This window comes from Juglans regia, chromosome 8, assembly GCF_001411555.2.
Source record: "Juglans regia cultivar Chandler chromosome 8, Walnut 2.0, whole genome shotgun sequence".
Lineage (NCBI taxonomy): Eukaryota > Viridiplantae > Streptophyta > Magnoliopsida > Fagales > Juglandaceae > Juglans > Juglans regia.
Genome location: NC_049908.1, coordinates 14,386,033 through 14,411,136, shown reverse-complemented (window position 1 = coordinate 14,411,136; position 25,104 = coordinate 14,386,033). Strand labels below are relative to the sequence as shown.

The 25,104-nt window shown below is 35.4% G+C and overlaps 1 protein-coding gene across 4 annotated transcripts; it reads right to left on the bottom strand.

Annotated features, from left to right (window-relative positions):
• Positions 1–627: 627 nt before the first annotated feature.
• LOC109022261 lies at positions 628–24,902 on the bottom strand. 4 transcript variants are annotated; one of them, XM_035693049.1, is made up of 8 exons: positions 24,205–24,902; positions 23,865–24,017; positions 22,813–22,900; positions 14,944–15,110; positions 4,003–4,337; positions 3,422–3,810; positions 2,729–2,802; positions 628–664 (listed from the first exon to the last, which is right to left on the bottom strand). In XM_035693049.1, the coding sequence occupies exons 1-8, from the start codon at positions 24,755–24,757 to the stop codon at positions 654–656; spliced, it is 1,770 nt and encodes a 589-aa protein (XP_035548942.1). In that variant the 5' UTR covers positions 24,758–24,902; the 3' UTR covers positions 628–653. The 4 variants fall into 4 exon arrangements, with proteins under 4 accessions (XP_035548942.1, XP_035548940.1, XP_035548941.1 ...); XM_035693047.1 differs by lacking the exons at positions 628–664; positions 2,729–2,802 and having other exon boundaries at positions 3,016–3,810; XM_035693048.1 differs by lacking the exons at positions 628–664; positions 2,729–2,802 and having other exon boundaries at positions 3,016–3,810; positions 14,944–15,099; positions 22,814–22,900.
• Between the last annotated feature and the right edge of the window lie 202 nt (positions 24,903–25,104).

Genomic DNA, 25,104 nt, shown 5'->3' with positions numbered 1-25,104 from the left:
TTATCAAATCAGAACAAATACCATGTTTAACCCCCGTGGTAGGGTTGTGCAAACCCCGGTAGCTAACCGAGCAGAAACAGAATGTGAATCTTCCCCTTATTCATTCTCGGAGCCCAGAGTGTGCACATAGGAAAGACCAAGCAGAAAACCACTTTGTTTCCAAAGTGGGTGCACCAGAAACAGAAAAGTTGGTACCAACCCGAACAGAGGCCATAGTTTTACACCCGTGGTGAGGTCAGAACGGAACAAAAACAGAAATAGAAACAGAATGTTATGCCAGAGGTTTTCAGAAATCACATCAGATCATTTCAGAGTACAGAAAATCTTCAGAACAGAACAAAATTATTACACAACATAATTTATGCACAAAATTTCATATTCGCTCTCTTTTTCAAAGTTCAGAAACAGAATGTCAAAAATAAGCTCATGTCTACACCAGTCATGATAGAAAGTAATTTCTTCTTAAACAGAATCTCATGAGTAATGCAGAACAAATAACTGAGGCAGTTCAAATTTCTTTTCAACATCAAATATGTACATTTTCCAAAAATAACCTCAGCTCATTTTATTTTAAATGCAAAGTCTAGCATAGGAATCCCGCTTACCTGGACTTCTTAGCTTTTTCGAAATTCCTCAAAAGCGTCGGATAATAATTAATCGTCACCTATAAAATAATCACGTACTTCTCATAAATTTCCAATTAATTACGTATCTTAATATTTAAACCTAAAATGCTAAAATAACCTATTTTAATTCCTCAAAAACCTAAATTCTCATTATTCCTAATATACCAACATCACTTTCTAACTCATCAATATCCAACATAATAACTCCGACTAAAACATTAAATTCCAATTTATCTATAAATTATAAAACTAAAAATAACGTAACTATATCGAAATCATTATAAGCAGATGATCATACTTTTATTTAAATCAAAAAAATATTCTTTTAAAAGGATTTAAAATAAGATTTTGCATTTACCAATTACTCCAAGAATTTATCAATATTTTCATAAAAAAAATATTTTGTTATGAAAATACATGCAGTTCACGTTGTAAACCCATGATTTCAAAATCCAAAGTACATAATATAAACTCACAAAATTAAACACCCGAACAATAAATCTAGAGTTATGCTTTAAGGGGTAAAAATGTAATAATACATCCTATAGTTCACGTAACATACAAATACATATATATATATACACGCCGTAAAAGAAAACTCCACACAGTGCAGCTGAAGCACTTACGGAGAGGTGGGGGCACGACGGCGTGGAGCTGGTGGTTGGCTACGGCGAAAGGGGGGTGGCACCTGGTCACTGGCTGCGAGAGCAAGAGAGGGAGACGAGTGAGAGAGGCACACGGTGAGGGAAAAGTGAGGTAGATACCGAGAGAACGGAGACACCAACCCGAAATGGCATGAGCTTACCGGGGAAACAGAGGCAGCGTGCGGCGGACAGGGGTGATGAGACGTCCCCCCTGGCAGTTTCTGAGGGGGCACAGCGCGGAGGAGCTTTCGGTGGAGGGTGTTTTCAGCTGCTCAAGGTGGCTGGAAAAAAATGCTCTGTTTTTCGGACTCAAAACAGAGGAGTTTCGACTCACTTTGTAGATGGTTGTTTCTCAGCACTCTGGTGGTGGTGCAGGTCGAGTATGGCGGAGAAGCTGGACTCCAGTGATGGCCAAGAGAAGGTGATGCACGGCAAGGTGGAGTTGTGATCCGTGGAGATGCAAAGCATGCACGGTTGCGTCGATTTCGTTTGGATTCTGGTCGGTGCACGGTGGAGATGGTTAGCTGATCAGAGGCTTACGAGGGTGCACTGGTGGCGGTAAAAGGGACGACGGAGGGTTGGCTTACGTGGGGTAACTCTCGGTATGGGAGTGCATGCAACCGAGGGAATGGAGGCTGGGCTTGCGATTCCAAGGTGGTGCGGCGGCTAGAGTCTGGGCAGTTTCTAATAGGATGGAAAAAAAAAAACTACGAGTGTCTATATATATATGAGGTGAAACCCTAGAGAGCCGAGAGAGGGAGACGTGAGCGCGGATGAAGATGGTTTGAGCGAGAGCATGCACGACGTGCACGAGAAAAACAAACTTACAGAAAAAAATAAAGACCGAAAGAGAAATAAAAAAAAAAAAAACACAAAGTGATACATGCGGAAAAAAATAAAAATAAAAATAAATAAAACAAATAAATAAACGTGTGCAGAAAAATAAAATAAAAAAAATCACTACTCAAGTCCGTAAAATAAAAACTTAAAACATCAAGCTCCAATAAATAAATAAATAAATAAAATCTAAAGTTCAACTATACCCATTTTGGGTCTGGGTGTTACAATTAATGTTACTCTTACATTTACATGTTTTACGCAAATAAAATGATTACATGATTACATTTACATTTACTTTTTTTAATCGTTGTTTTTTGCCTTTTCATATATTGACAAACCTAGTTGTTAAGTTGGGAATTTACATGACTTGACTAACCTAGCAGTCAAATTTGATGTGTTACCATTTGATAAAAAGCTAGCCGTATAGTTAGAAAAAATAGGTTTTGCAACTCATGATAAGTCAAGTCGGTATTGATATCACTTGACAAGAATCTCAGCATGTGGTATGTGCTAAATGAGTTATAACTTATGTCTACTTATCGTGTTTACTAAACGAGTTATGATACCTACATCACAATAGAACAAATGCAAATTCTAATTATGATAAGAAAGATTTACCATGTTTGTGAAAATAAAGGAAGTGCTTATAATCATCTGTAAATCGCACCAATCTACCATGTTTGTGAAAATACCTACATCCATTTGAAAAACTAGAGAGATAAGTATTTTCTAAAATAAAGGAAGTGCTTATAATCACTTAAATTAGTTAGTGGTATGAACAATAGAGCTCGAGAAAATAAGATCAAGATAAACACACAATGGCCACGTATGGAGATGAACACATAATTAAAATAAGTTCTTGAGATCTAACATGGAAAACAACTTACATAAGCAGATGAGAGAATATGATCATTCAAAATAACCAGATGTATAGATTAATGAAATACAACACACATATCCACTTAATCATTAGGAATTGCATAAAGGAGTTGATCTATCGATTTTTTTTAAGCCCGAATCACCAAACTCTTGAAGAAGCTGCTAGCTAGAAATGGAATTACTGACTAATTCTTGGTAGGAAAAAATCCAGGAATCACTAATTTCATAGTATGCGGCCCGCGAAAGAATGCCCATGCCATGTGAAGGTAGAATGGCATCGGTATTATTAGTACTAGAGTATAGTACCCCACCGCTAATGTCATATAGCGAGGTAAATAGTTAGATGTGTCTAGCTCTTTTATGGCCGTTAAGAAATGTCCAAGAGAGAAAGATTCCAAAGTACTAAGCAAAGATAAGTAAAAGGCAGCTAACCCCAGAAGAAACACCATCAATCTGTTGCCTGTGCGAAAGCTGCTTTCACTGTAAGACGAGCAGATCATCAGTAGGAAACAGAACACTGCTACCACTGAAAAGAAGAAGGAGGCTGCGGGTACGAGGAGTGAGTAACTAAATGCAGACGGTCTTACTACTCCTTGTAATTTAGGGTCTTTAAAATTGAATCCGTCATTGGATGATGTGGAGAATGCAACAGCGACAAAGAGACCTGTTGCAATCGGGCATGCCTGCTCGGAAATGCTGGTCAGCCACTTTTGTCCTTGTTTGACAAGACCCTCGTGTGATTTGGTGAAGACCTCCCTTGGTGTTTCACCTGCCTTGTTGCAGAGAAAAGGGTACCATTCTGGCATGGACCTTTGTACATGCTGCACGCATTGATTGAAAGGTAACTTAAATATGAATCTTGGGAAATGAGTGTTATTACGAATCTCTTTTCAATCATTAAGGATAATCAAAGGTTGAGACAGAAATTGTGTATTAATTACATATACACATAATCATAGCAAGAATTATTACTACTATTTGGCCAGACACAATATATTGGAACCCATACGTACCTCAAACCATTTGATTTCCCAATTCATTTGGAATGCGGCTCCTGGAACTGGCCATGTATTAGAATTTGCTACCTTTGCAGCGAGATGCAGTGCAGTATTGCCTTCTTTATCAACCTCCCAAAAAACACTGTCGGGAATAACTTTCTTCTTCTTCTTGTTGAGTAAGAGCTCATAAACGTCACATTGCTTATGCTCCACTGACAATAGCACAATATTCTTCATGCTTGGATCCAAGTCATATACAGCCTCGGGAAAATTTTCGAGGATCTTCTCAACCATTTTGGTAATACCATTTTTTGCTGCAATTAGTATGGGTGTCTCCCTTGCGATTGAAACTATATAAACCACAAAGTCATTATACGTAAGGAATTGATAAATGCACGGGCTGACGTGGCGTGGGACACTACCACGTCAGCACACTCAACAAGCAAATGTTAATTGTGATGACATGGTATAGCTATGTTCATTGTGTTAGGCTTCGTTTCGTTACACAGATGAGATGAGATGAAATAAAAATTGAAAGTTGAATAAAATATTGTTATAATATTATTTTTACTTTGAGATTTAAAAATGTTGAATTATTTATTATGTTTTATGTGGGAATTTGATAAAATTATAATGATTATATGAAATAAAATGAGATAGTTTGAACTGTATAACCAAATCAGGCCTAACTAGTGTTATGCTCGCACAATCAATAGAATAAGGGTTAAAGTAGACTTAGTGATAAATGATGGTGAAGGTATTGCTATATTTATCCACCATTGGTAGAGGATTAACCGTGACTTTTCTATCCACATAAAACTTGCTACTATGCTGCACAAGATCACTTTCATTTGGTTCATATGTCATTATAGAGAGTTTCTATATTATTTTTATCATCTTCACTTTCTTCATTAATTGTACAAAAATATTGTCGGAATATTTCTTTTCTTCTTTTATCTCGTACAATATCATATAGAACTATCCACTACAAAGACATGTGTAACTTACAAGTGAAACCATCATAAACAGATGATATTTTAGGTTATATCATTTCTGTTTTAATCTTAGCAATATCAACTAAACAATGGTGTTATAGTAGATTCCACTTTGAATAAGGATCTCCATATGCAAAAACTGTTGGCATATGAAATGAGATAGATAAAATTTTGTTTAAGGGAATTTATTTTGTCTAACACACTGAAGATGTACTCTCATTCAAAGAAGAAAAAAACCTCAAAAAACATAGATTCTGAAAGGGCAAGAAGGGAAAATTGGTGGGTCTATCCGCCACTCCACCTAGAACCTTCCACCATTAATGTAATTTTACATTAATGAGCACTCAAACTGACTGCATAACAACGTTAGACTTGTCCAATATTAACCCAACAATATAAACATGCAAGAAAATGACTAAAATGGACATGATAACAATGACATTAATTTATTTTAACACTCTCCCTTAATGCCTTTTATGATAGCAAACATTTCTCTCAAATAATTAAATTTATCTCTTGGAAGATGCTTGATGAAAATATCCGCTTGTAGATCTTTAGTTCTGCCATAGTACTTCAGTTGAATCTCTTCTTCATCCACGGCCCCTCTAATAAAGCGATGCTTGATTGCAATATACTTTGTCTGACCTTGTCATAGCAATGGCGAATTTGTTATCACAAGAAAGTGGAGTACTAGCTTCTACTTTCCTCACTAACATCTTCTAACATTCTTCTTAGTGCTTGTGAAGTTGCTAATGATGCCTAAATATATTCGACCTCAAAGGAAGATTGTGTTGCACTTTGTTTCTTCTTGGATACCCATGAAAAATACACCATAACTAAATGAAAATCCAGATTCATAAGTGTTTCTATCATCAACATACACGACCCAATCACTATCACAAAATCCAATCAATTTTGCATCAACATTCTTCTCACTTGTAGCATACATAATATCTAATCTTGTAGCCATCAAATACAATAAGCTTCTATAAATAGATGCATCCACTTCTTTACGTCCATTTTTTCCATCCATTTTTCATTTAGAACCAAAGGAGTTGCAACCGATTTGCAATTCATCATTTTAATTTTTCAAGAAGAGTTTTTGCATACTTCTTTTGGCAAATAAAAGCATTCTCTTATTTTTGATAAATTTTAATGCCCAAGAAGTAATGCAATAAACTTAATCTCTCATTTCATAATTTTTCACCCCCTCCAATTTAAGATCATTAAACATTTCTTCATTACTACGGGTAAACACCAAATCAACAAAATACAAAAAGACAATAAGAATACCGGTTGTACCTTGTGTCTTGACATATAAGATTGGCTTAATTTTGCTTCTTTCAATGCATTTTTCATTAAAGTAAGCATCAATCTCACTATATCATGCTCGTATGCTTATTTTAGGCCATATAAACCCTTCTTCAACTTGTACACCTTTTGTCTCTTCTCATTTTTCTACAAAGTCTTGTAGTTGCTCTAAATAAACTTTCTCATTTAAAACTCCATTTAAGAAGGCTAATTACACATCAATTTGATGCAAAAACTAACATTTTAGTGCTGTCAAAATACCAAGAGCACTAACAATATCAGGCCGAGCCGCCAGTGCAAATGTTTATTCAAAATCAATTCCAGGTTATTGACTATACCCTTTTCTTACAAGTTTTGCTTTGTTCTTTTGAATGGAACCATGTAGACAGAGTGCTCATATGGACATTTGATAAATCCATTTTGTTGAAGATAATCATCAATACGAGCATTCCAAGCTCATGGTACTTGCTTTAGGCCATACAAAGCCTTCTTCAAACGATACACCTTATCTTTCTCTCCTTGTGAAATAAAACCTTCTGGTTGTTCCACATAAACTTCTTCCTCAATTATTCCATTGAGAAAAGCTAATTTAATATCCAGTTAGTATATCTTCCAACTATGATGAGCTGCAAGTGAGATCAACAATCTCACTGTGCCAAGTCGAGCAACTGGCTCAAAGGCTTCTTCATAGTCAATTCCATATTTATGTTCATAGCCTTTAACTACAATCCTTGCCTTGAATCGATCAACATTGCCATTTGCAATTTGCTTGATCTTGTACACCCATTTGGCACCAATCGTCTTCTTCTTTGGTGGGAGTCCCGACAACTCCCATGTGTCATTTTTCTTAATCGCATGGATTTCTTCTTCCATTGCTGATCTCCAACAATCTTCTTCAACAGCTTCTTGGAAGGTTAGAGGCTCGTGATCTACATAGAAACAGAAAGATTGGTTTCTTATTCTTTTGAACGTTCATAGACATCTCTGAGACTTCCCATCTTGATAGGAGTTGGAATTCCTCCGTTACTATTGTCACTAGAAAATGAAGAACCAAATGTAGGACTATTGTTTGTTGAAGAGGGTGTAACAGGTTGAGGAGATGTTGGTGGGGAAGACGGTGTCACAATTGGCATTTGCACTTCGGATTCATCTGAGACAACATTTTCTTTGTTCGCATCTTTACTGCTCCAATTCCATGCTTCTTCTTCACTAAAGACAACATCTCTACTAACCACTACTTTATTTGTTAGTGGGTTATAGAGCTTGTATGCCATTGACTCCTCACTATAGCCGACGGAAATACATTTTTCACCTCGACCATCAATCCTTCTTTTTGCTTCAAGAATTTGAGCATATGCAACACATCCAAAAATTCGAAGGTGTGCAACACTAGGTTTTTATCCACTCCATGCTTCTTGAGCTGTCATGTTCTTGACACTCTTTGTTGGGCACCGGTTCAGCAAATACACCGAGCATGCTACAGCTTCTGCCTAAAACTGCTTTGACAATCCTTTCTCTTTTAGCATGGATCTCGTCATGTCAAGAATAGTGCGATTCTTCCTTTCCGCTATCCCATTTTGTTGTGGGGTATAGGCAGCAGTGAGTTGATGTATGATCCCTTTCTCTCTACAAAAGTCTTGAAATGCATTTGATGTGTACTCACCCCCTCGATCAAATCTAACAACTACAAGCTTGCAATTACTCTCCGCTTCAGCAAGCGCCTTAAAGTTCTTGAAAACAGCTAAGGATGAAGATTTCTCCTTGAGAAAATAAACCCATGATTTTCTACTGAAATCATCTATGAAGGTAATGAAGTACTTGTTAACTCCAAATGATATGAGATCCAATGGCCCACAAATATCAATGTGCACAATTGCAATGGTGCTTTTGCCCTCTTTGTCGTACAACTTCGTAAAGAGAGTCAAGACTACTTACCAAGTACACATCCTTCATAGACATGGTTTGCTGAAACAATTTGTGGTAGACGATGCACAATTTTACCAGAGGATAATAGCTTCAGGCCATTGAAGTGAAGATGGCCAAAGCGTAAATGCCACTGCCGTGACTCATTTTTAATGAGTCCAATGAGGTATTTCTCGATCTTCGTATTCAGGTTCAAAGGGAACATACGGTTCTTCATCATTTGAACACATGTAATGAGCCTTCCATTTGTATCACTTAGAGAGAGAGAGAGAGAATTATTCTCTATTTGTACAATATATCCCTTCTAGAGAAGCTAGCCAATACTTAGGATATTGCTCTTCATACTTGGGACATAGTAAACATTAGAAATGAATTTTTCCTTGCCATTTTTCGGGAAGATTCAGACTTTTCCTCTACCTACAACAGCTAGTTTTGAGGAATCTCCAAGGCTCACGTTTCCGCAAACTACTTCTTTGAGTTCAACAAAAAAATATTTTCTTCCACACATATGATTGCTTGCATCAGAGTCAAGATACCAAGTATCATGTTGACCACTGGAATCATTATGTGCCAATAAGAGAGTAGAATTTTTACTCTCACTACTTGATGCTTCAGCAAGGTTGACATGGTCATCATTCTTTTGCTTGTACTCTGAGGCATAGTGTCCATATTTTCCGTAGTTGTAACACTGGACATTATGCTTTCGTCGATCAGAGAAATCTCTCCTTTCTTGAGACGAACCATGATCATTTGTGTCACCGCGTCCTCGACCTCGACCACAGTAACTGGCACCACCATGTCTTGAATTCCATTGTCCACGACCTCCCTTGAGTTTTTCAAGATTTAATTTTGCCTCCAAAGCTTGCTTGAGAGATGTGGAGCTTGCATTCTTTAGAATGCGTTGTTCATGAACTCGGAGAGATCCCAGCAGCTCCTCTGCACTTATAGTCTCCAAGTCTTTTGAATCTTCAATTGTCGTCATCATGTGCTCAAATTTGGGTGTGAGGGATCGAAGTATCTTTTCCATGACACGGACATCTTCAAGTTTTTTGCCATTTCTCTTCATTTCATTCATGATTACAAGTAATCCAAAATAATAATAAGAGACATTTTCTCTTTTATTTATACCGGCAGTTTCAGATTCTGCCCTTAATGATTGAAGGCGAATTCTCTTCACTCGATCAACACCTTTGAAAATTGCATTCAAGGTGTCCCAAGCTACTTTGCTCGTTGAAGCTTCAGCGACCTTCTCAAACGTTGAATCATCAAATCCTTGATAAAGGAGATACAAAGCCTTCTTTTCCTTCTTTCTTTGGTCCTTGAGAGTGGCTTTCTGATCTGTAGTGTAGGTGGCTTCTTGCTCTGAAGTGGGCTCAACGAACCCAATACTAACAATCTCTAAGAGATCTTGTGATCCAAACAACGCTTTGAATTGGATGCACCACTTCTCATAATTTTTCAGTTTTTTAATTTAGGAACTTGGATTTGCACCATATTTGAGGCCATGACTGCAATGCTAGGAATTTACTAGCTCTTATACCAATTTGTTGGTATTCGGTTTACAAACTAATACCAAAATAAACGGGTGATAAGTTTACAAACTATATCACCCCTCTTACTCAAACACCTTTTGAAGAGAAAGATAAGCTCATGGATTTCTTTTGGTTCTAGCTTGTATCAAACGTACATAGCATGATCCCTTATGTAGGGAATTCTCGACACAAAAGTCATCACAGCATTCAATGCTATTATTACAAAATGCACAAAGGTGACTAATAATCAATCACCCTACACATAGCACTCAAGAGATTGATGGGAACCAAGGTGGATCTAGTCTTAAAGATCCTTCGCAAGTTCCAGATGAGCCAATTACAAGATCAAGAGCTAAGAAGATCAAGGAAGTAATGCAAGGATTAGTGCAATTCACTTCGGACGAGTCTAATATTCAAGATGGGCTTGAGAGAAGGAGATCCAGTGATCATCCACGGGATACAGGCTATGGAAGAATGCAACATAAATTAGGGCCTATTATTATGATTATGTGATTGAAGGCCTTGGACATGTTTATTTCTTTAAAGGGGCTTATTTTATTAGTTATAGGAATTTGTCTAAAATAATTGGGCTTGAGGATGCTTAGCCCACATATATCTTATTTGTTATGAACTAGGGTTTTTGGGAAGGCCTTGTATTTGGGTCAAGGACTTATTCAGAAAGTTACTTTTTAGGAACTAGGGTTTAAAGAGGTACTGTATTGAGTTACTGCAGCCATGACACTATTCATCTAGGGGTAGTTTTGGAAGAAGAGGCTTTATTTTGTCTAGGGTTTTAATTAGGTTTTGCTTTAAATACTCTTTGTAGCCTCTTTTTAATTAGTTGATGAAATTTAATGAATTTATTCATTGTGAGTTGAATTTCACTCCTCTTGTTCTTGATTGAACTTTTGAACTTATCAAAGATAAATCACAACCTTTGTGGCGTTCCTCCTTGTAATCTGGGTTCTTGAGACAGGTTATTCAATGGATCTAGATTTTAATATAATCTAGGTTCTTGAAACGAGTTCTCATCGGGTCTAGATTTTCCATCCATTGACCTGATTTTGGCTTTCTTGGGTGAGTTTTCAAATTGATTGTGGGTTCAAGGGATTCCATTCCCGCGGGTTTGTATCAGAGCTAATAAATCTAAAAATCACAAAGTCTAATAAAGTTACTACCTAACAAATATCTTTCTTTGACTTTTCATTTTTATTTGAACTTCCAACAAATGGACCAAATACACTGTAAGAAGGTTAAGTCGTAGCAAATTAAATAAGTAAAGGTTTAGTCAAAGACTAAATACTTTCTGTACCAAAGGTCTAAAGCAGTAAAAATTTCGTCCATTAATAATAATAATGTCCACATGTCACTGTTACTTCTCAAATAATATTATACAGCAACATCTGTTCATCACTTATGTCCAGGTATGACAAACTGAACATGGTTTGTCGCCTAACTAAATAGTACATTTATCAAAATATAAACAACAACTACTGAAGACAGGCCTCAGTTTCTAGAACTTGGGTGTGATCAATTTTGTTTTTCGGGAAACTCCTCTTGGGCTATGTTTGCATCAAGGCCTACGGTTGCGATAAACGAAACCATAGGTAGGTTATACTTTTAAGACAATACCACTAATCAGAGAAAATGCAAATAAATGTGCCTACACCGCTTCTTGTAAATAGTCCATGAACACATATTATATTTGTTCAAGGCAAGGCTTCACCTTCTGGGCAAAAACACATGTATTCATAGTTATGGCGATAAACCATCCTCTGAGTAAAACACAATATATAAGCATGGTGAGGAATTACCCTCTAAGCAGATCTTAAGTATGTGTTATTATCACCAAGACGAAGAATCACCCTCCTATCAAACACATAAAATTCATCATATCTCATTTTATGATATAAAGAAGGAAATCACTCCACTATTCGATGCAAGAAATTTCTCTACCCGGCTAATGTGCAACCAGATCCACCAGTTTTAAATCATCTTACATGTGAAACTGCTCAACCTGGTCAACACACTCAAAGATAACACACATGATTAACCTGGGAAATCAGTCTACCCATTCAATCGACTCGAAGACACCACACATGATCAACCCAGGGAATCTCTCTACCCATTTATTAAGTGAGACAAATATGAAAACGTTCCACTCCAATCTTCACGGGGACTCCCTCTACCCTATGAAACTCGTGGTAACATGTATAGGAATAGTGCATGGACTTCTCTACCCATCTACAATGACCAAACACAGTAAGACTCACACACCCAAATAGCATTAACCTATCATCTCAAAATCACAATATGAAGATAGTCCATGAACATAATGGAGAAAATATATATTATTTTCATGTAGAAAAGGGAATTCACAGAATATGCAAAGCCTAGTCTTATAACCACACTCACAAACATTTATCCTACATTTTACGTACAATCTTTATAACTAACCTACCTAAAAGATACTACGGTGGTGTTGGCGCTAGCGCTGCCCTCAGTCACACCCTTGAAGTCACATGCTTTCTTTGAAGATCTGGCTCCAAAGAAGATCCAACACTTTACGATCTCAAAAGTGAGATTTTGTCCATTGTCCAAATCCTTTTATAGGACGAGACCATCAGGTGTCCTTCTGACATTATTCTGATACGCTTGAATAGGAGTTATTGATCTTAGATGTCCATTCGTCCTCTAGACTTGAAGAATGGTATATTTCGAATGACTAATGGATCAAGGCATGCACATTCCTATGGCTTTCCTTGGGTCCAATCCCGCAGCCTTCCTCTAGTAAGGGTCTCTCAAATAGCGCCGGATCATACCTTTGAGATCAAATGATATGGCTTGTAGGTTTGTAATATTTTTCATTTGTAGGCTCACTCCAAACGTGATGTCTCAAATGGAGTATGCACCTCAGCATACAACACCTGCCACCTTTGAGCATCTCCTCATAATCCCAAAAATTCCTCACATCTGAATCGGTCCCATCCTTGATCGCTAGTCGTCCTTTGACCATTGCCCACCCTTCGTCCGTAGCTCGTTCTTTACTAGGGATCGTCTTTTTCCAGAACTACCAGCATCTTCAGCTCTTCATTCTCGCTCGAGTATGGTGAGCACAATCCTTACTTGTTAATCATGGGGTGAAATGTCCTTTATCACTATGTGCTGGGATGTGTCAGCCAGACTTTCTACATAGTGTTGTTCGCCCTATTTTTGACCACCTACACTTTGCCTGACCGCTGCCTAATCTTCCATGGCACCTTGCCCATGGGAAGGGGTCTCTTTCCCTTGCTTTGGCACAGTCCTCACACTTGGTCTTCAAAAACATTTGCTTGTTCATTGTTTTCAAGCCGACACTTTTTTTAATATGTCCAAAATTTTTATAATTATGGCATTGAGGTTGTTTTGGAAATCAACTATCTTTATCAATATGATTAATTATTTTACAAATTCCACATTTTCGTTGAGTGGACTCCACATTTCCACTTCTATCAAAATTACTCATTTATCTTCCTCTTTCATGTCTTCCACTACTAGAAGACTCACTTTTAAATGAATCTAAACTCAATGTTGATTTTTTGAATTAACATTGAATTTAGATTGAAATGCATTTTTAATTGATTTTTTGGAGCGCCTACTCATCTTTTGCTCAGATGTTTTAATTGAATCCATCAACTCTTCAACACTCAACTAGTCAATTTATTAATTTCTTCACACTTATCCTGCAAACTAATTAATTTTTTTTACAATTTTTTGGCCAAAATATTTTCTTCATATATCTTCATTTGATTCAAAACTTCTATAAGTCTAAAGAAACTAGACTTTCAACAACTCCATTTCTTCCATCTTTATATTTTCAAAATATGTTCTCAATGATTGAAGTATTATAGTTCTTACCTTCAATGTGCCTCTATGCTCCTTTTCTTTGATTGCATTGATGATCCTTAGAAAGATTTTCACCTTGTTTAATCAAGGTTAAGGCCTCGTTTGAATGTTTAGATGAGATGAGAAATATGTTTATAGTAGTGAAATACTTTATCAATAGTAATGAAATAATTTGAGTTAAGATGTTTTATGGGGTTTTGGCAAAGGAAAAAGAAAAGGTTAAATAAAAATATTGTAAAGCTAAAATATTGTTATAATATAATTTTTAATACAATTTTTGTTTTGTGATTTGAAAAACCTGAATTATTTTTTGTGTTTTGTTTGAAAGTTTAGGAAAGTTGTAATGATTAGAAGAAAAAGCTAAAAATTTGAAATTGAAAATAGTGTTTGAGTATTATTTAGATGTTGAGATGAGATAAAATGAGATGAGATGAAATGAAACCATCTCAACATCCAAATAGGGCCTAAGGCTTTTGCGTCTTTCTTCCTATGCTTCTTCAATTGTTGCTTTCGAGCATTCGTCAAAGTTGTAGCATCCACCGGTTCTTCGTACCCATCTTCCCACATATTCCCAAAAATCATATGAAATAAAAATAGTTCTCATATTCACATAACAAAAACCATATTTTTCTCCATTGAAAAGAATAAATGATAGTGTTGGGCTCTCATATTTTGATTCTCTCTACGTGTCATTGTTGTTGTCTTCTTCAATGCTTGTTTTCCCACTTCAAATCTTCACACCTAGCCAACTTTTGATCCAAACCTTACTTTGATACCACTATGTTAACATATGAAATAAGATAGAGAGAATTTTGTTTAAGCGGATTTTTTTTGTGTAACACATGGAAGATGCAGCCCCATAGAAAGAAGAGGAAAAGTCCTCAAAATGTATAGAGTCTAAGAGAGCAAGAAGGGAAAATTTGTGGGTCTATCAACGAAGCCACCTAGAACCTTCCATCTTTAATGTTTTACCTTAGTGAGCACTCAAAATGACTCAATGATAACATTACACTAGTCCAACATTAAGCCAACTACATAAACATGCATGAAAATGACTAAAATGGACATAATAACAATGAAATTTATTTATTTTAACAAACATAAGTATCCATTGACAATATGCGTATATGTAAATGTCTTGTCATATATGTTGTCAATGATCTTATGCATCCCGTCATTCTTCAATGCATAACTAGCAATTTAGTATCCTAGAAACCCTTTACCCTATCTTTAAATAAATATCCTTGCACATCACTTGATAGTAAACTTTATGAGCTAATGAAAAAGGATTAAGAAGGATAGGGGAATACCTTTATTATTCCCAAAGATTGGAGTTTTTCGATCCCCCAGCATCTCAAACCTAATAATCATGTCGGGGTTCGTCCCTCTTGCTAGTTCATATACTAAAGTACGTTCTACAAGTTCGTTCATGACTTGGGTGACCCATTTATGCTTCTGTTTGGGAACTGTTAGAATTTGTGATATAGAGAAAACCATGTGAAGACTATATTCATAATTTTACAAATGACAAATGAATGCACATCGCATACAAGTATATTGTACAATACACCCATATACTTTTTTTTTTTACAAATTATTTGGATTTAAAGAATTAAACTAGAGTGTTATATGGGTGGAAGAAAATATATGGCTAGTGTCTGATGTATAAAAAGAGTTGAATAGTGTGAGCGTGCTTCCTTAGTGATTAAGCTCCATACCCCACACAATTCACATCGTAAATATAGATATTGAATTATTTTTTACTTTTTAGTACAAGTGGTAGCTCTGTGGGTTATATACTAACATGCATATGTATAAGTCAAAGAAGTTTTTTCCATCCCATGTTTGGCGACTATACAAACAATGAGAAATATTCACTACAAGAAAACTACTTATTTGTGGTCAGCTATTTCCTACGAAAATAACTATTTCCTGTTAAAATAAGTCTGTTTTTATCGCAAATAGTTATTATCGTCGCAAATAATCTGTAACAAATACTTATTTTTCTTGTAGTGATTATTGTAGCGTATGTGTTGCTCGGGAGCTTATACAAGAGAAGTAATTCATTGTAATACCTAAAAAAGAAACTTCACCAAAGTTCTACGTTATAAGGACATCTGAGATTAAAGATTAAATCATGATAACTTTCTCAATCTTTGTTGGTTCATTTCTTTGTTCATCATTTTAAAACAATAGAGTGGTACATTAAACAACCTATCCAAGTTATGGGAGCAATGGATATCCAAAAATTCATCTTGGAGGTGGTGGTGGGCACAAACTAACTATTTTTTGTAGGAGTATAAAGCTCAAAAGATAGGTGGACATTTCTTAGAAAAATCATATATAGAAAAGAAAAAATATAAGATGAAGGAATTTCTTTGAACTCGAGGTATGTCTAAAAAACCTAGTTGGATTTCATGGATCGAACAATCGGTTAAGTTTTAGTTTGTCAGCATTAGTCGAATTATGATATGCTAAGAGAACAAATCGCCTTATTTATTTATTGAGGCACTTAAGATCATAATTAGATGAAAAACATTGCACCACTAGACTCGTAGGAATTCTTAGGATTTTATGGAGCAATTAACAAGTTTTGAGATTTTCGGTTGACATGGGCCAATCAAGAGTGTTAGTGACCAATCAGACATTACATCGCCATGTAGGATGTCCAAATTAGCATAGAATCACTAGGAAATCTCATTGGATACATGGCATCATCACCACCCTCCATTTGGAATTCACTTTATACATGTAAATTGAAGTACACTTATGTAAAGAGATTGAGTCAGAATCAATCAAACTACATGCTCTCTTACATGACCATGCCCTTCTTACACCTACCACACTCTTCCAACCAACCATGTACTCTCTTGGCCAGCTCTCAAAAGTTTGAGACCCCAAACCCCATTAGAGAAACTGAAACCCCAAATGCCAAATTAGCCTACTCGGGTTACATCTCACTCCGAGTACTTCTCTTACACTATCATCCACTCTCTTATACCATGGTACCTTCCATTGACCAACCCTAATTGAGTTGAAGCTAGAAACCCCAACTAAACCCGAAATAGGTGTAGTCGGGTGTTAGAGTCTTTTCTTCAACCAAATGGCCTCCATCACTTGGATCCTCCCACAAGAAAGACACCATTGATTGACCACTCCATGACCAAATTGTACCCTCATGTCAGCCCAAATAGTGTACTTAAACTCCAGCTACATCACTCATTTCCATCACCCCACACATTCGGCCAGCACTTAGCCCAAAATCGCCCAATACTTTGTCCAAGCTTGCAAGCAAGCTCTCCCACTTAGCATGACCTACCATAACCAGCTCAAGTCAGCCTTTCCTCTTCTCCTATCGTCAGTCCCTCATACCATTTCGGTTAACTTACACACACAAGGCCAACTTTCATACTTTGGCATTTTAGAGAACGACCAGAGTGAGAACTTTGAGGGGAAGGTGCTAGGTTTTCTCTTGAATACTCAAAACTTGTAAGTCTAGTCTTCTAACCTCATCTCTTCTATTTTATGTTACCTTAGGTCATGATCTTATTAGTAGTGTGTTAGTTTATTTTCCTCAAAGTTTTGATGGCTGAATATTGTTGGTATGGACATGATGTTTTGGTTAGCTTGTAACACCCAGGTCCAGCACCAAGCTGTTTCTTGAAATTTTTTTTTTTAAGGGTTTTATACAAATGAAGAACCCAAGAAATTTTCAAGTATTTCTTTTATATTGATTGTGGGTCCAAATTATATTTTGGCCGATATCGAATATTTTTATGGGCTTGCTATTTTAGTAATTTATTTAAATATTTTATTTTCTCATATATTACTGTTATGAATTTTATCAAATTTCAATTATTTTATCATATATTATTGTTATTATTATTTTATCTATTATTCTTTAATAGAATGAACGTAGTGGAATATACCCGTGTCATATTGTTCCTCTTCATAAATCATGGATATGCATGTTATCAGTTTGTAATCGTCGGCATTGAACGCATAGAAGCCCCTTTCATATTTCTTCGCAACAAACCACCTCCTCTGGAACAAGCCCCCACGTTGAAGTCGATTTGCATCGCACCCACCAATAGCACTGTCGACCTCGTTAGGTCCAAACAAAAACTACTGTTGCACGGAACAACCAGAACAACACATTTCTATTTTTACACTCACATAACAGAGCATGCCCATGCCATGAAAAGTCACACGAACGCCACTCAGTGAGACGCCGAGCGCCATGCAGCCACCACAGTTCACTACCATTGCCACTGCCACTGCACGACAAAATTAGCCAATAGCTCTACACCGTGAATCTCCTCCAACAATCATTCCGTACACCATGCAATGCCATGCTGCACCACATGTACCGCCACCAGAAAACCACTACGAAGCAGTTGCTGCCGACGTGGACCTGAGATACCCACCAACCTTCTTGACGGAAGCCACTGGTACAACCGTGAAGCCCAGCCTTGTTCAAGCACTATCAGCCACTCACCCCTGAACCAACCCATGTTGCGACACCATGAGTCTCCTTCACGCCTCCTCCCTCTCTCGATTTCTTCCCCACAACCCAATTGCCAGCAAGACCACCACAGAAGTTTTCGCTCTACCTTGGTGCAACAAAGAACTCATCCACCGCACTGCCCCTACACCATCAAGCCACCGTTCAAGCCACTGCATGTCCCCAGTTTTTTACCTCTGAAACAGAGCAATAAAACCACTTTCCCCCACCTCAATTTTGCAGCCCCGTGACATGTCAGTGAAGCTTAACAATGCCAACTAACAACCCTTCCGCCACCAACGTGCCACTCCACGATCTGCCGCCACCCCAAGCCACCACTCTCTTGGTAACATCTCACTTCTCTCTCTCTCTCTCTCATCATTCTCTCTCTATCTTCCAATGACATGTCGCCTTGCTCACCACCATCGACCTCTACCCAGCTCACTATCCCGTCGCGCCTCTCATCCTCTCTCTGTGAGTTTGTCTCCTGCATTGCACAGTTTTGGTCCAAGGTTCGTTTCACTTTTGCTTCACGTATTTCCTGTTTCCAGCCATACCCAAAGAGCACATGCATGTTCATGTTTTTATTTTTCTATAACGCCCTTGTCATTTTAGATGGTTTCATATAGGACTGGTTTTTACATTAAACTTGTTTTAAGTGGGCTTTGTTTGAAATATAAGAATTTATATTTATGTATTCAAATTAAATTACTAAATATTTTACAACTAATTTCAGTAGTAAATAATAAGATTTTAATTCTAAATACTTTAAAACCGATTTAAGTCTATCTTACTAAATGATTTTGCAGCTATTTATATTATTTAAATTCGATATAATTATTTTATTAGGTTGTAAATTAAAAGTATAGATTGGCAATTATAATTCAGAAACTGATGAAATATTTTAAATGAGCTGATTTCATATGAGCTTGATGTTTAAATTAGATTCGTTGTATTTTTCAAAAACTATGTCAACGATTTTTAATGAACTTTATTTTATTGTATTAAGAGATTAATGTATTATTTTAATTTAGGTTTTTTTTTTTGGTATTTTTAAATTAGGCATGATCTTATTCTAATAAAAATATTAGCCATAAACTTGATTTCACAGAAAATATTTAAAGACTTTAATTATATTACTTATTATAAATTTTTACAATTTGATTTTGCTAGTGAATTGTAAGTATTTGATCTTTTATTTCAAACATTTTAAGCCTATTATATGAAATAAATCGTGTATGGTTTTAAATTAGATATTATTAGTTGTTTGCAATGATTTTTAATATAAGTATTATTAAAGATATTTTATGAATTACTATTGTTTAAGAAATTTTCGATTTCCTGCTACATTATATGTTAGCAGTACTAATTATAATTTCAATAATAGTTATTAGATATATGAGTTTTAAATATGATTGAGATAATTTTTTAAATGAATTTAAGTTGTTTAGCCATATTTGATAAAATTATAATATAATAAGTTAAGAATATACTTTGACTGATGAGAATTTGTTAGATTTCTGATAGCTAAATAATTTTTTCAAAACTATTTTCGTAATATGAATTTAAGTAAATGGTGAGGTTTAACAAGTGTTTTTAGAAGCTTAGTAGCGTTTAGTATTCTGTATAGGTGACAATTGATATTCATTCGACACAATAGTGAAAAGATTCATAAGAGTTAAGAAGTTCAGGTAAGCGAGGTTCCTATAATAGACTTTGCATACAAAGAAAATGAAACGATGTTGATTTTGAAAATATGCATGTTTGTTTTGAAAAGAAATCTGAAAACTATCTCAGATATGTGTTCTACATATGCATGAAATATGTATAAGAGAAAGTATTTTTTGCCATGATTGGTGTAGACATGAGCTAATTTTGTTCATTTTGTTTCTGAACTATGCAAAAAGAGCGAGTATGAAGTTTATGAAAATTTGTGTATGTAATGCAAGGATTTTCCGAATTGGTTTTATAATATGTGAAATGATTTAAATCTGTTCATTGCTCTATTTTTATATGATGTGTCATCTGAAAACCTTAGCATAAATTTCTGATTTTGTATCTGAATATGATCCAGTTTTGATGTTGCTTCTGTTCTATCTCTGTTAAGACCCCACCACCGGTATAATAGTGGTATACGGCTCCGTCACAGGTATAATGATGGTTTATAACCCTACCACAGGGGTTAAACATGGTATATGGCTCCGCCATGGGTATAATAATGGCATACAACCCCACCATGGGTATAATAGTGGCATACGGCCCTGCCACAGGTATAATGGTGGTTTATAACAATATCACGGGGGTTAAACATGGTATCTGTCTCGATGTGATGCTCTGATATGATATGACGATGATGTTTCAGTTTTTGATATGCCAAAGGATTTTTGAATAAGATGTTTTTTGAAAACTTCACTCTGATATTTTGATAACATGTTTTGATTCTGCATTCTAAAAGCAAATGTTCTGATTTTGCATTCTGAAAGTAAATATTTTGTTTTGCATTCCAAACTCTATAAATGCTCATGTTTACATACTAGTATATGTTCTCTGCTTACTGAGTTGTTGATAACTCACCCTTTATCTCAACAATATTTTTCAGATGATTTTGATATTTCAACTGAGGATCAAGATTATGGAGTATAGGTGAGATAGTTTTAATCATAGTGGATTAAGCAAAGATGGTTTCCATGAGTATTGGTGATTTTTGTTAAGAATTTTTGTTGTGTACTAATGACTTGGCATTTTGGGAGATTGATTAAATTGAGGAAATTAGTTTGAATCAAAATTTTTATATGATATTGAGAATTTGGAGTCTATAAATATATTATTAGAATGTGAGTTTAAGTGATAAGAGGTAACTCTCTGACCCCATGCGGGAACGGGGCATTACAAAGCATGCTTTGTATGCCTTGGGAATTTTGTATTGAGGTATTGTTTGATCCCAAATATATCGGTTCTAATAAAGTTAGTATTTTGTTGGAGTGAAAATATTTTGATTTATTAATAGCACAACAGGCTTTATTAGAAAAGTTTGCATGCTTCGTTAGGGTGATGAAAACCGAAACCTTTAAGCATGAAATCCTTTATTTAAGCTGATTCTTTGAACTCTAGAATCTTAGATCCCTGATTGGATCCTATAAACTCTTTCTAATGAGAGTTGAATCTATGATATGAGTTGGATTTTGAGCCTTGTTATTTGGTTTTTAGGTTGAGTTTTGATGAACATGCAAGGATATATTGTTTGATGCATGTTTTGAGGATCTTGGTATGTTGCTTTTTTTAATGTTGGAATTTGTTATGATATGTTGTAAAATGATACTAAGACCTAACTAGGACATGTATATGAAGTGTGTGAATGATTTAGCTCATGAAAACATGCATGCTACCTATGGATCTAGTCAATATAGCCTAAAACAAAGCATGAAAGAATCAGTTTAGGGTATAGGGCACAAAACTGATCTTTATCTTGTGTTATCTTGAACTTTTATTGCTTGATGTTATATATTGTCAACTAGGGATGAGTGCTTAGAATGATAGAAGAAAGGTTTTGTGATTTTATTAAGGTTCTTGAAGTCAATTGCAAGAGAGATGCTAGAAATGCCAAACTAAGGTTTTAGGTTGCATGATTTTTATGTTTTGAGTTGTTTGCTTCACATGACAAGTATATGGCATTATGATTGTATGGATGGTGTCTTAACATGTTACTAAACTAGTATTTTAATGTTGGTCAAACATAAAATTCGGATCAGAGTGTAAATGGTATGCAACAAGGATCCAAAAATCACATAAAGGGAAAATAGGGTTTATAAGTTTCGACCATGGCAGGGGTCTTATATTAGATGTGTGTTTTTGCCAATTCTAAGTTCATTGATGGACTTAGAATGGAAAATACTTGAAGTATATGAAATTTGGTGAAGTTTGGGCCGTTGGTAATGTTTGAAAGTTTAGGGATCTATTTGTAAATTTCCAAGAGTTAATGGGCAATTTTACAAATAAAGCTCTAGAACTAGTAAGTTTTGTTTTTCAACGTTAAATGAGAATTTCTAACCTTAGAATATCTATAATTTCAGCCCGTTCTATTTTTGTGCATGAAGAAATTTATAAGTTAGCTTCTAACTTACTCTTAGTGTATTACAGTCTATAAAATGGTAAATTTCATATAAGTGAACCATGCTATAATTATATGATTGTTATATTTGGGATTTTTTAGCCATGCCATGAATATCTGTCACATAGCATGAATAAATGTCATGAAGCATACGAATGAACACTAGTGGTATTAAGTTTGGATTACACATGCATGTCATTGTTCATTGAGAAATTTTGGAAGGATCGATAGTGCTAAAATAATGGCTAATCCACCATTTATCATTAGCTTAGATTTTTTAAGCAATGGATAAGCTATTTTTAATAGGGTAGTTACATTTCCCCCCACCACCCTAAAGAAAGAAGATAAAGAAATCCCTTTCATCAAAACACCTACTTATAAATAGAATAGAGTTCTCCTATTTACAAAATTGTGAGTAAACACTCCATTTATTGTTAAATCGATTATAGTAATAAAAGATTTAAAATGCAAATACATTTTTATGTTAACTGATGTAGAAGAATTCAACTTCAGTAACGTCTTTGATGTGTTAATAAGCAAATAGATTTTCTCGGTAGACTATGTTTACCTTGATGTCCTCGCTCATGTGGAACATTTTGTATTTCAGGATTCTCTAAGTTTGTATGCCCTCGTTTCTGTTTTGATCTGATAGTAACTAGAATTTAAGAAAAGATTAATTGTCTAATCACTAGCACATAGCATACACATGATCATAATAATGAAAAGCTTTGTTATGTCAAGCCAACTCCATGAATAAAGAGCAATCAAGATAATGGAGCTATATATATATATATTATATATATATATATATATATAATAGACCGCTATCTTAAGAATTTTGTAACTTAGAAAAAAAAAAAACAACAAAGAGATGCATAAAGGAGGCCATGTGAACATACGGTTTCCCTAGTCGAAGTACGTGTATTTCCGAAAGGTACATCCAAATTTTAAAAATTAATCAAGATGGAACTCTCTATATTCCTATGAAGATTTATTTTTTTTGTCTCAAAATTTGGCCTTACAATACGGATATTAATTGCCATATATATTGCTTTAAACATTAATTTAATTATAATATCTGCATGTGCTCCGATCCTACATATTTGTCCATGTGGCTAATTTATGTATTCTAAGATCTTTTACTATTTTTGTTGTAAAATGCATTTTGGCAGTAGCTAGTGTAATAACCAATATGATATGGATAAGGATAGGTGATGTATGGGATCTCACATTGCTTGCGAATGAGAAGTTCTTGCTATTTATAAGGTTCCAATAAGACTCTAAATATATTATTGACTAGTCCTTTTAGAGTATAGACTATGTGATTTGGGCCTTCTATTAGAACATTACAGCTAGCAATTAAGCAATCAAGAACTCCTACCCTTGTTTCTCAATAACATCTTAATTAATAAGTTGTACGTTTGCGCGGTTCATTTGTTATATATATATATATATATATATATATATATATTAATTAAACTGAGTTTCCATTTAAGTGATTGACTTATGCAGCCACTAAAAAATATTACGCATAAGTCGATGTGACTACTAAAGATGATTGAATTCAATACACTGATTAAAATAAACTTAATGCATAAAAAAAATTTAGCAATCCTTACCTCTGTAAATGATATAATCTGCGATTAATGCAAATATAGTTGCACTTTCAAAAGCGGAAGGCTTGTCGGCTAGCAGATGGAGAGGAGAGAATCCTTGCTTATTGATGGAGTCTACTAGTTTTGGGTACAAGTGAATTATTTGAAATGCCAAATCTGCCATGTGCAAATTAAATTAAATACATGTTTTAGAATATATATATATTATATATAAATTAGGATGTAGACAACGTGAATTCTAACATCTCTATAATGAAATCTCTATTGCAAGAAGAAAGTGACTGAGAATAAACGAAGTACAACTAAACGATCAGATGTCTAAATGCGATGTTATAATACCTACCAAAACGTTCTACAGTAATGGCAGCGTGAAGAATAGTGTCATCATCATCGCTCCGCCATGAAAAGTCATAGCCATTAAGTTTATACTTCTGACAGAGATTGTGAAGGTAAAGGAATGCATCTTTTTTGCCACATAGCACTGCCAAGAAAAGGGGAGTCTCTCCCTTACAATTACGAGCAGCTATAAATGATGAACCAAGTTGACATGTTCCTGCTATGCTCTCGCACATAATCTCACTCCCCATTGATGCAGCAACATGGAGAGGGGTATTCCCTTGCCTGTTCTTAATTTCAGGTGCCTCTTTGCCTTCTTCATGATGACTGGAAATTATGTTCATAAGTTGCTTTACAGTCTCTTGTTTGTCATTGGAGACAGCCATGTGTAATGCTGTGTCCTCATTCCTTGTGAGCTTTGCCTTGTGGGCATGAGGGTGCTTCTCATAGATGTCAATAACTCCTGCCCATTCGCCTTTCACAGACTTTCTGAGCAAATCTTTCCTAATTATCTCCATTTCCATTTCAGGGATCATACTATCCTCCATGTTAGAAGCCATTTTCTAATCTCTTCCTAGTTCCTAGTTCCTAGTTCCTACTATACTATATATAGGAACAAGAATGATGGAAAATATATGGGTTGATGGCAAACAGCTTCTGATCATGATATCATCGAGATTGGTACCTTGAAAATAAATGGGTTGATTTATACCATAACTATTTATAATGTCGTCTAAAAAATATATATGGTTAGCAATATTTTTTGGAGAGTTTTTATGTCTATCTTTACTTGAAAACTTGAGAGAGAATATCATTATTCCTCTTTAAAAGTGAGATCATACATAATTATTTTGTTGAAACTGAAAGCGTAGGACATAGGTAGATGGTGCACAGCAAAACACAATCA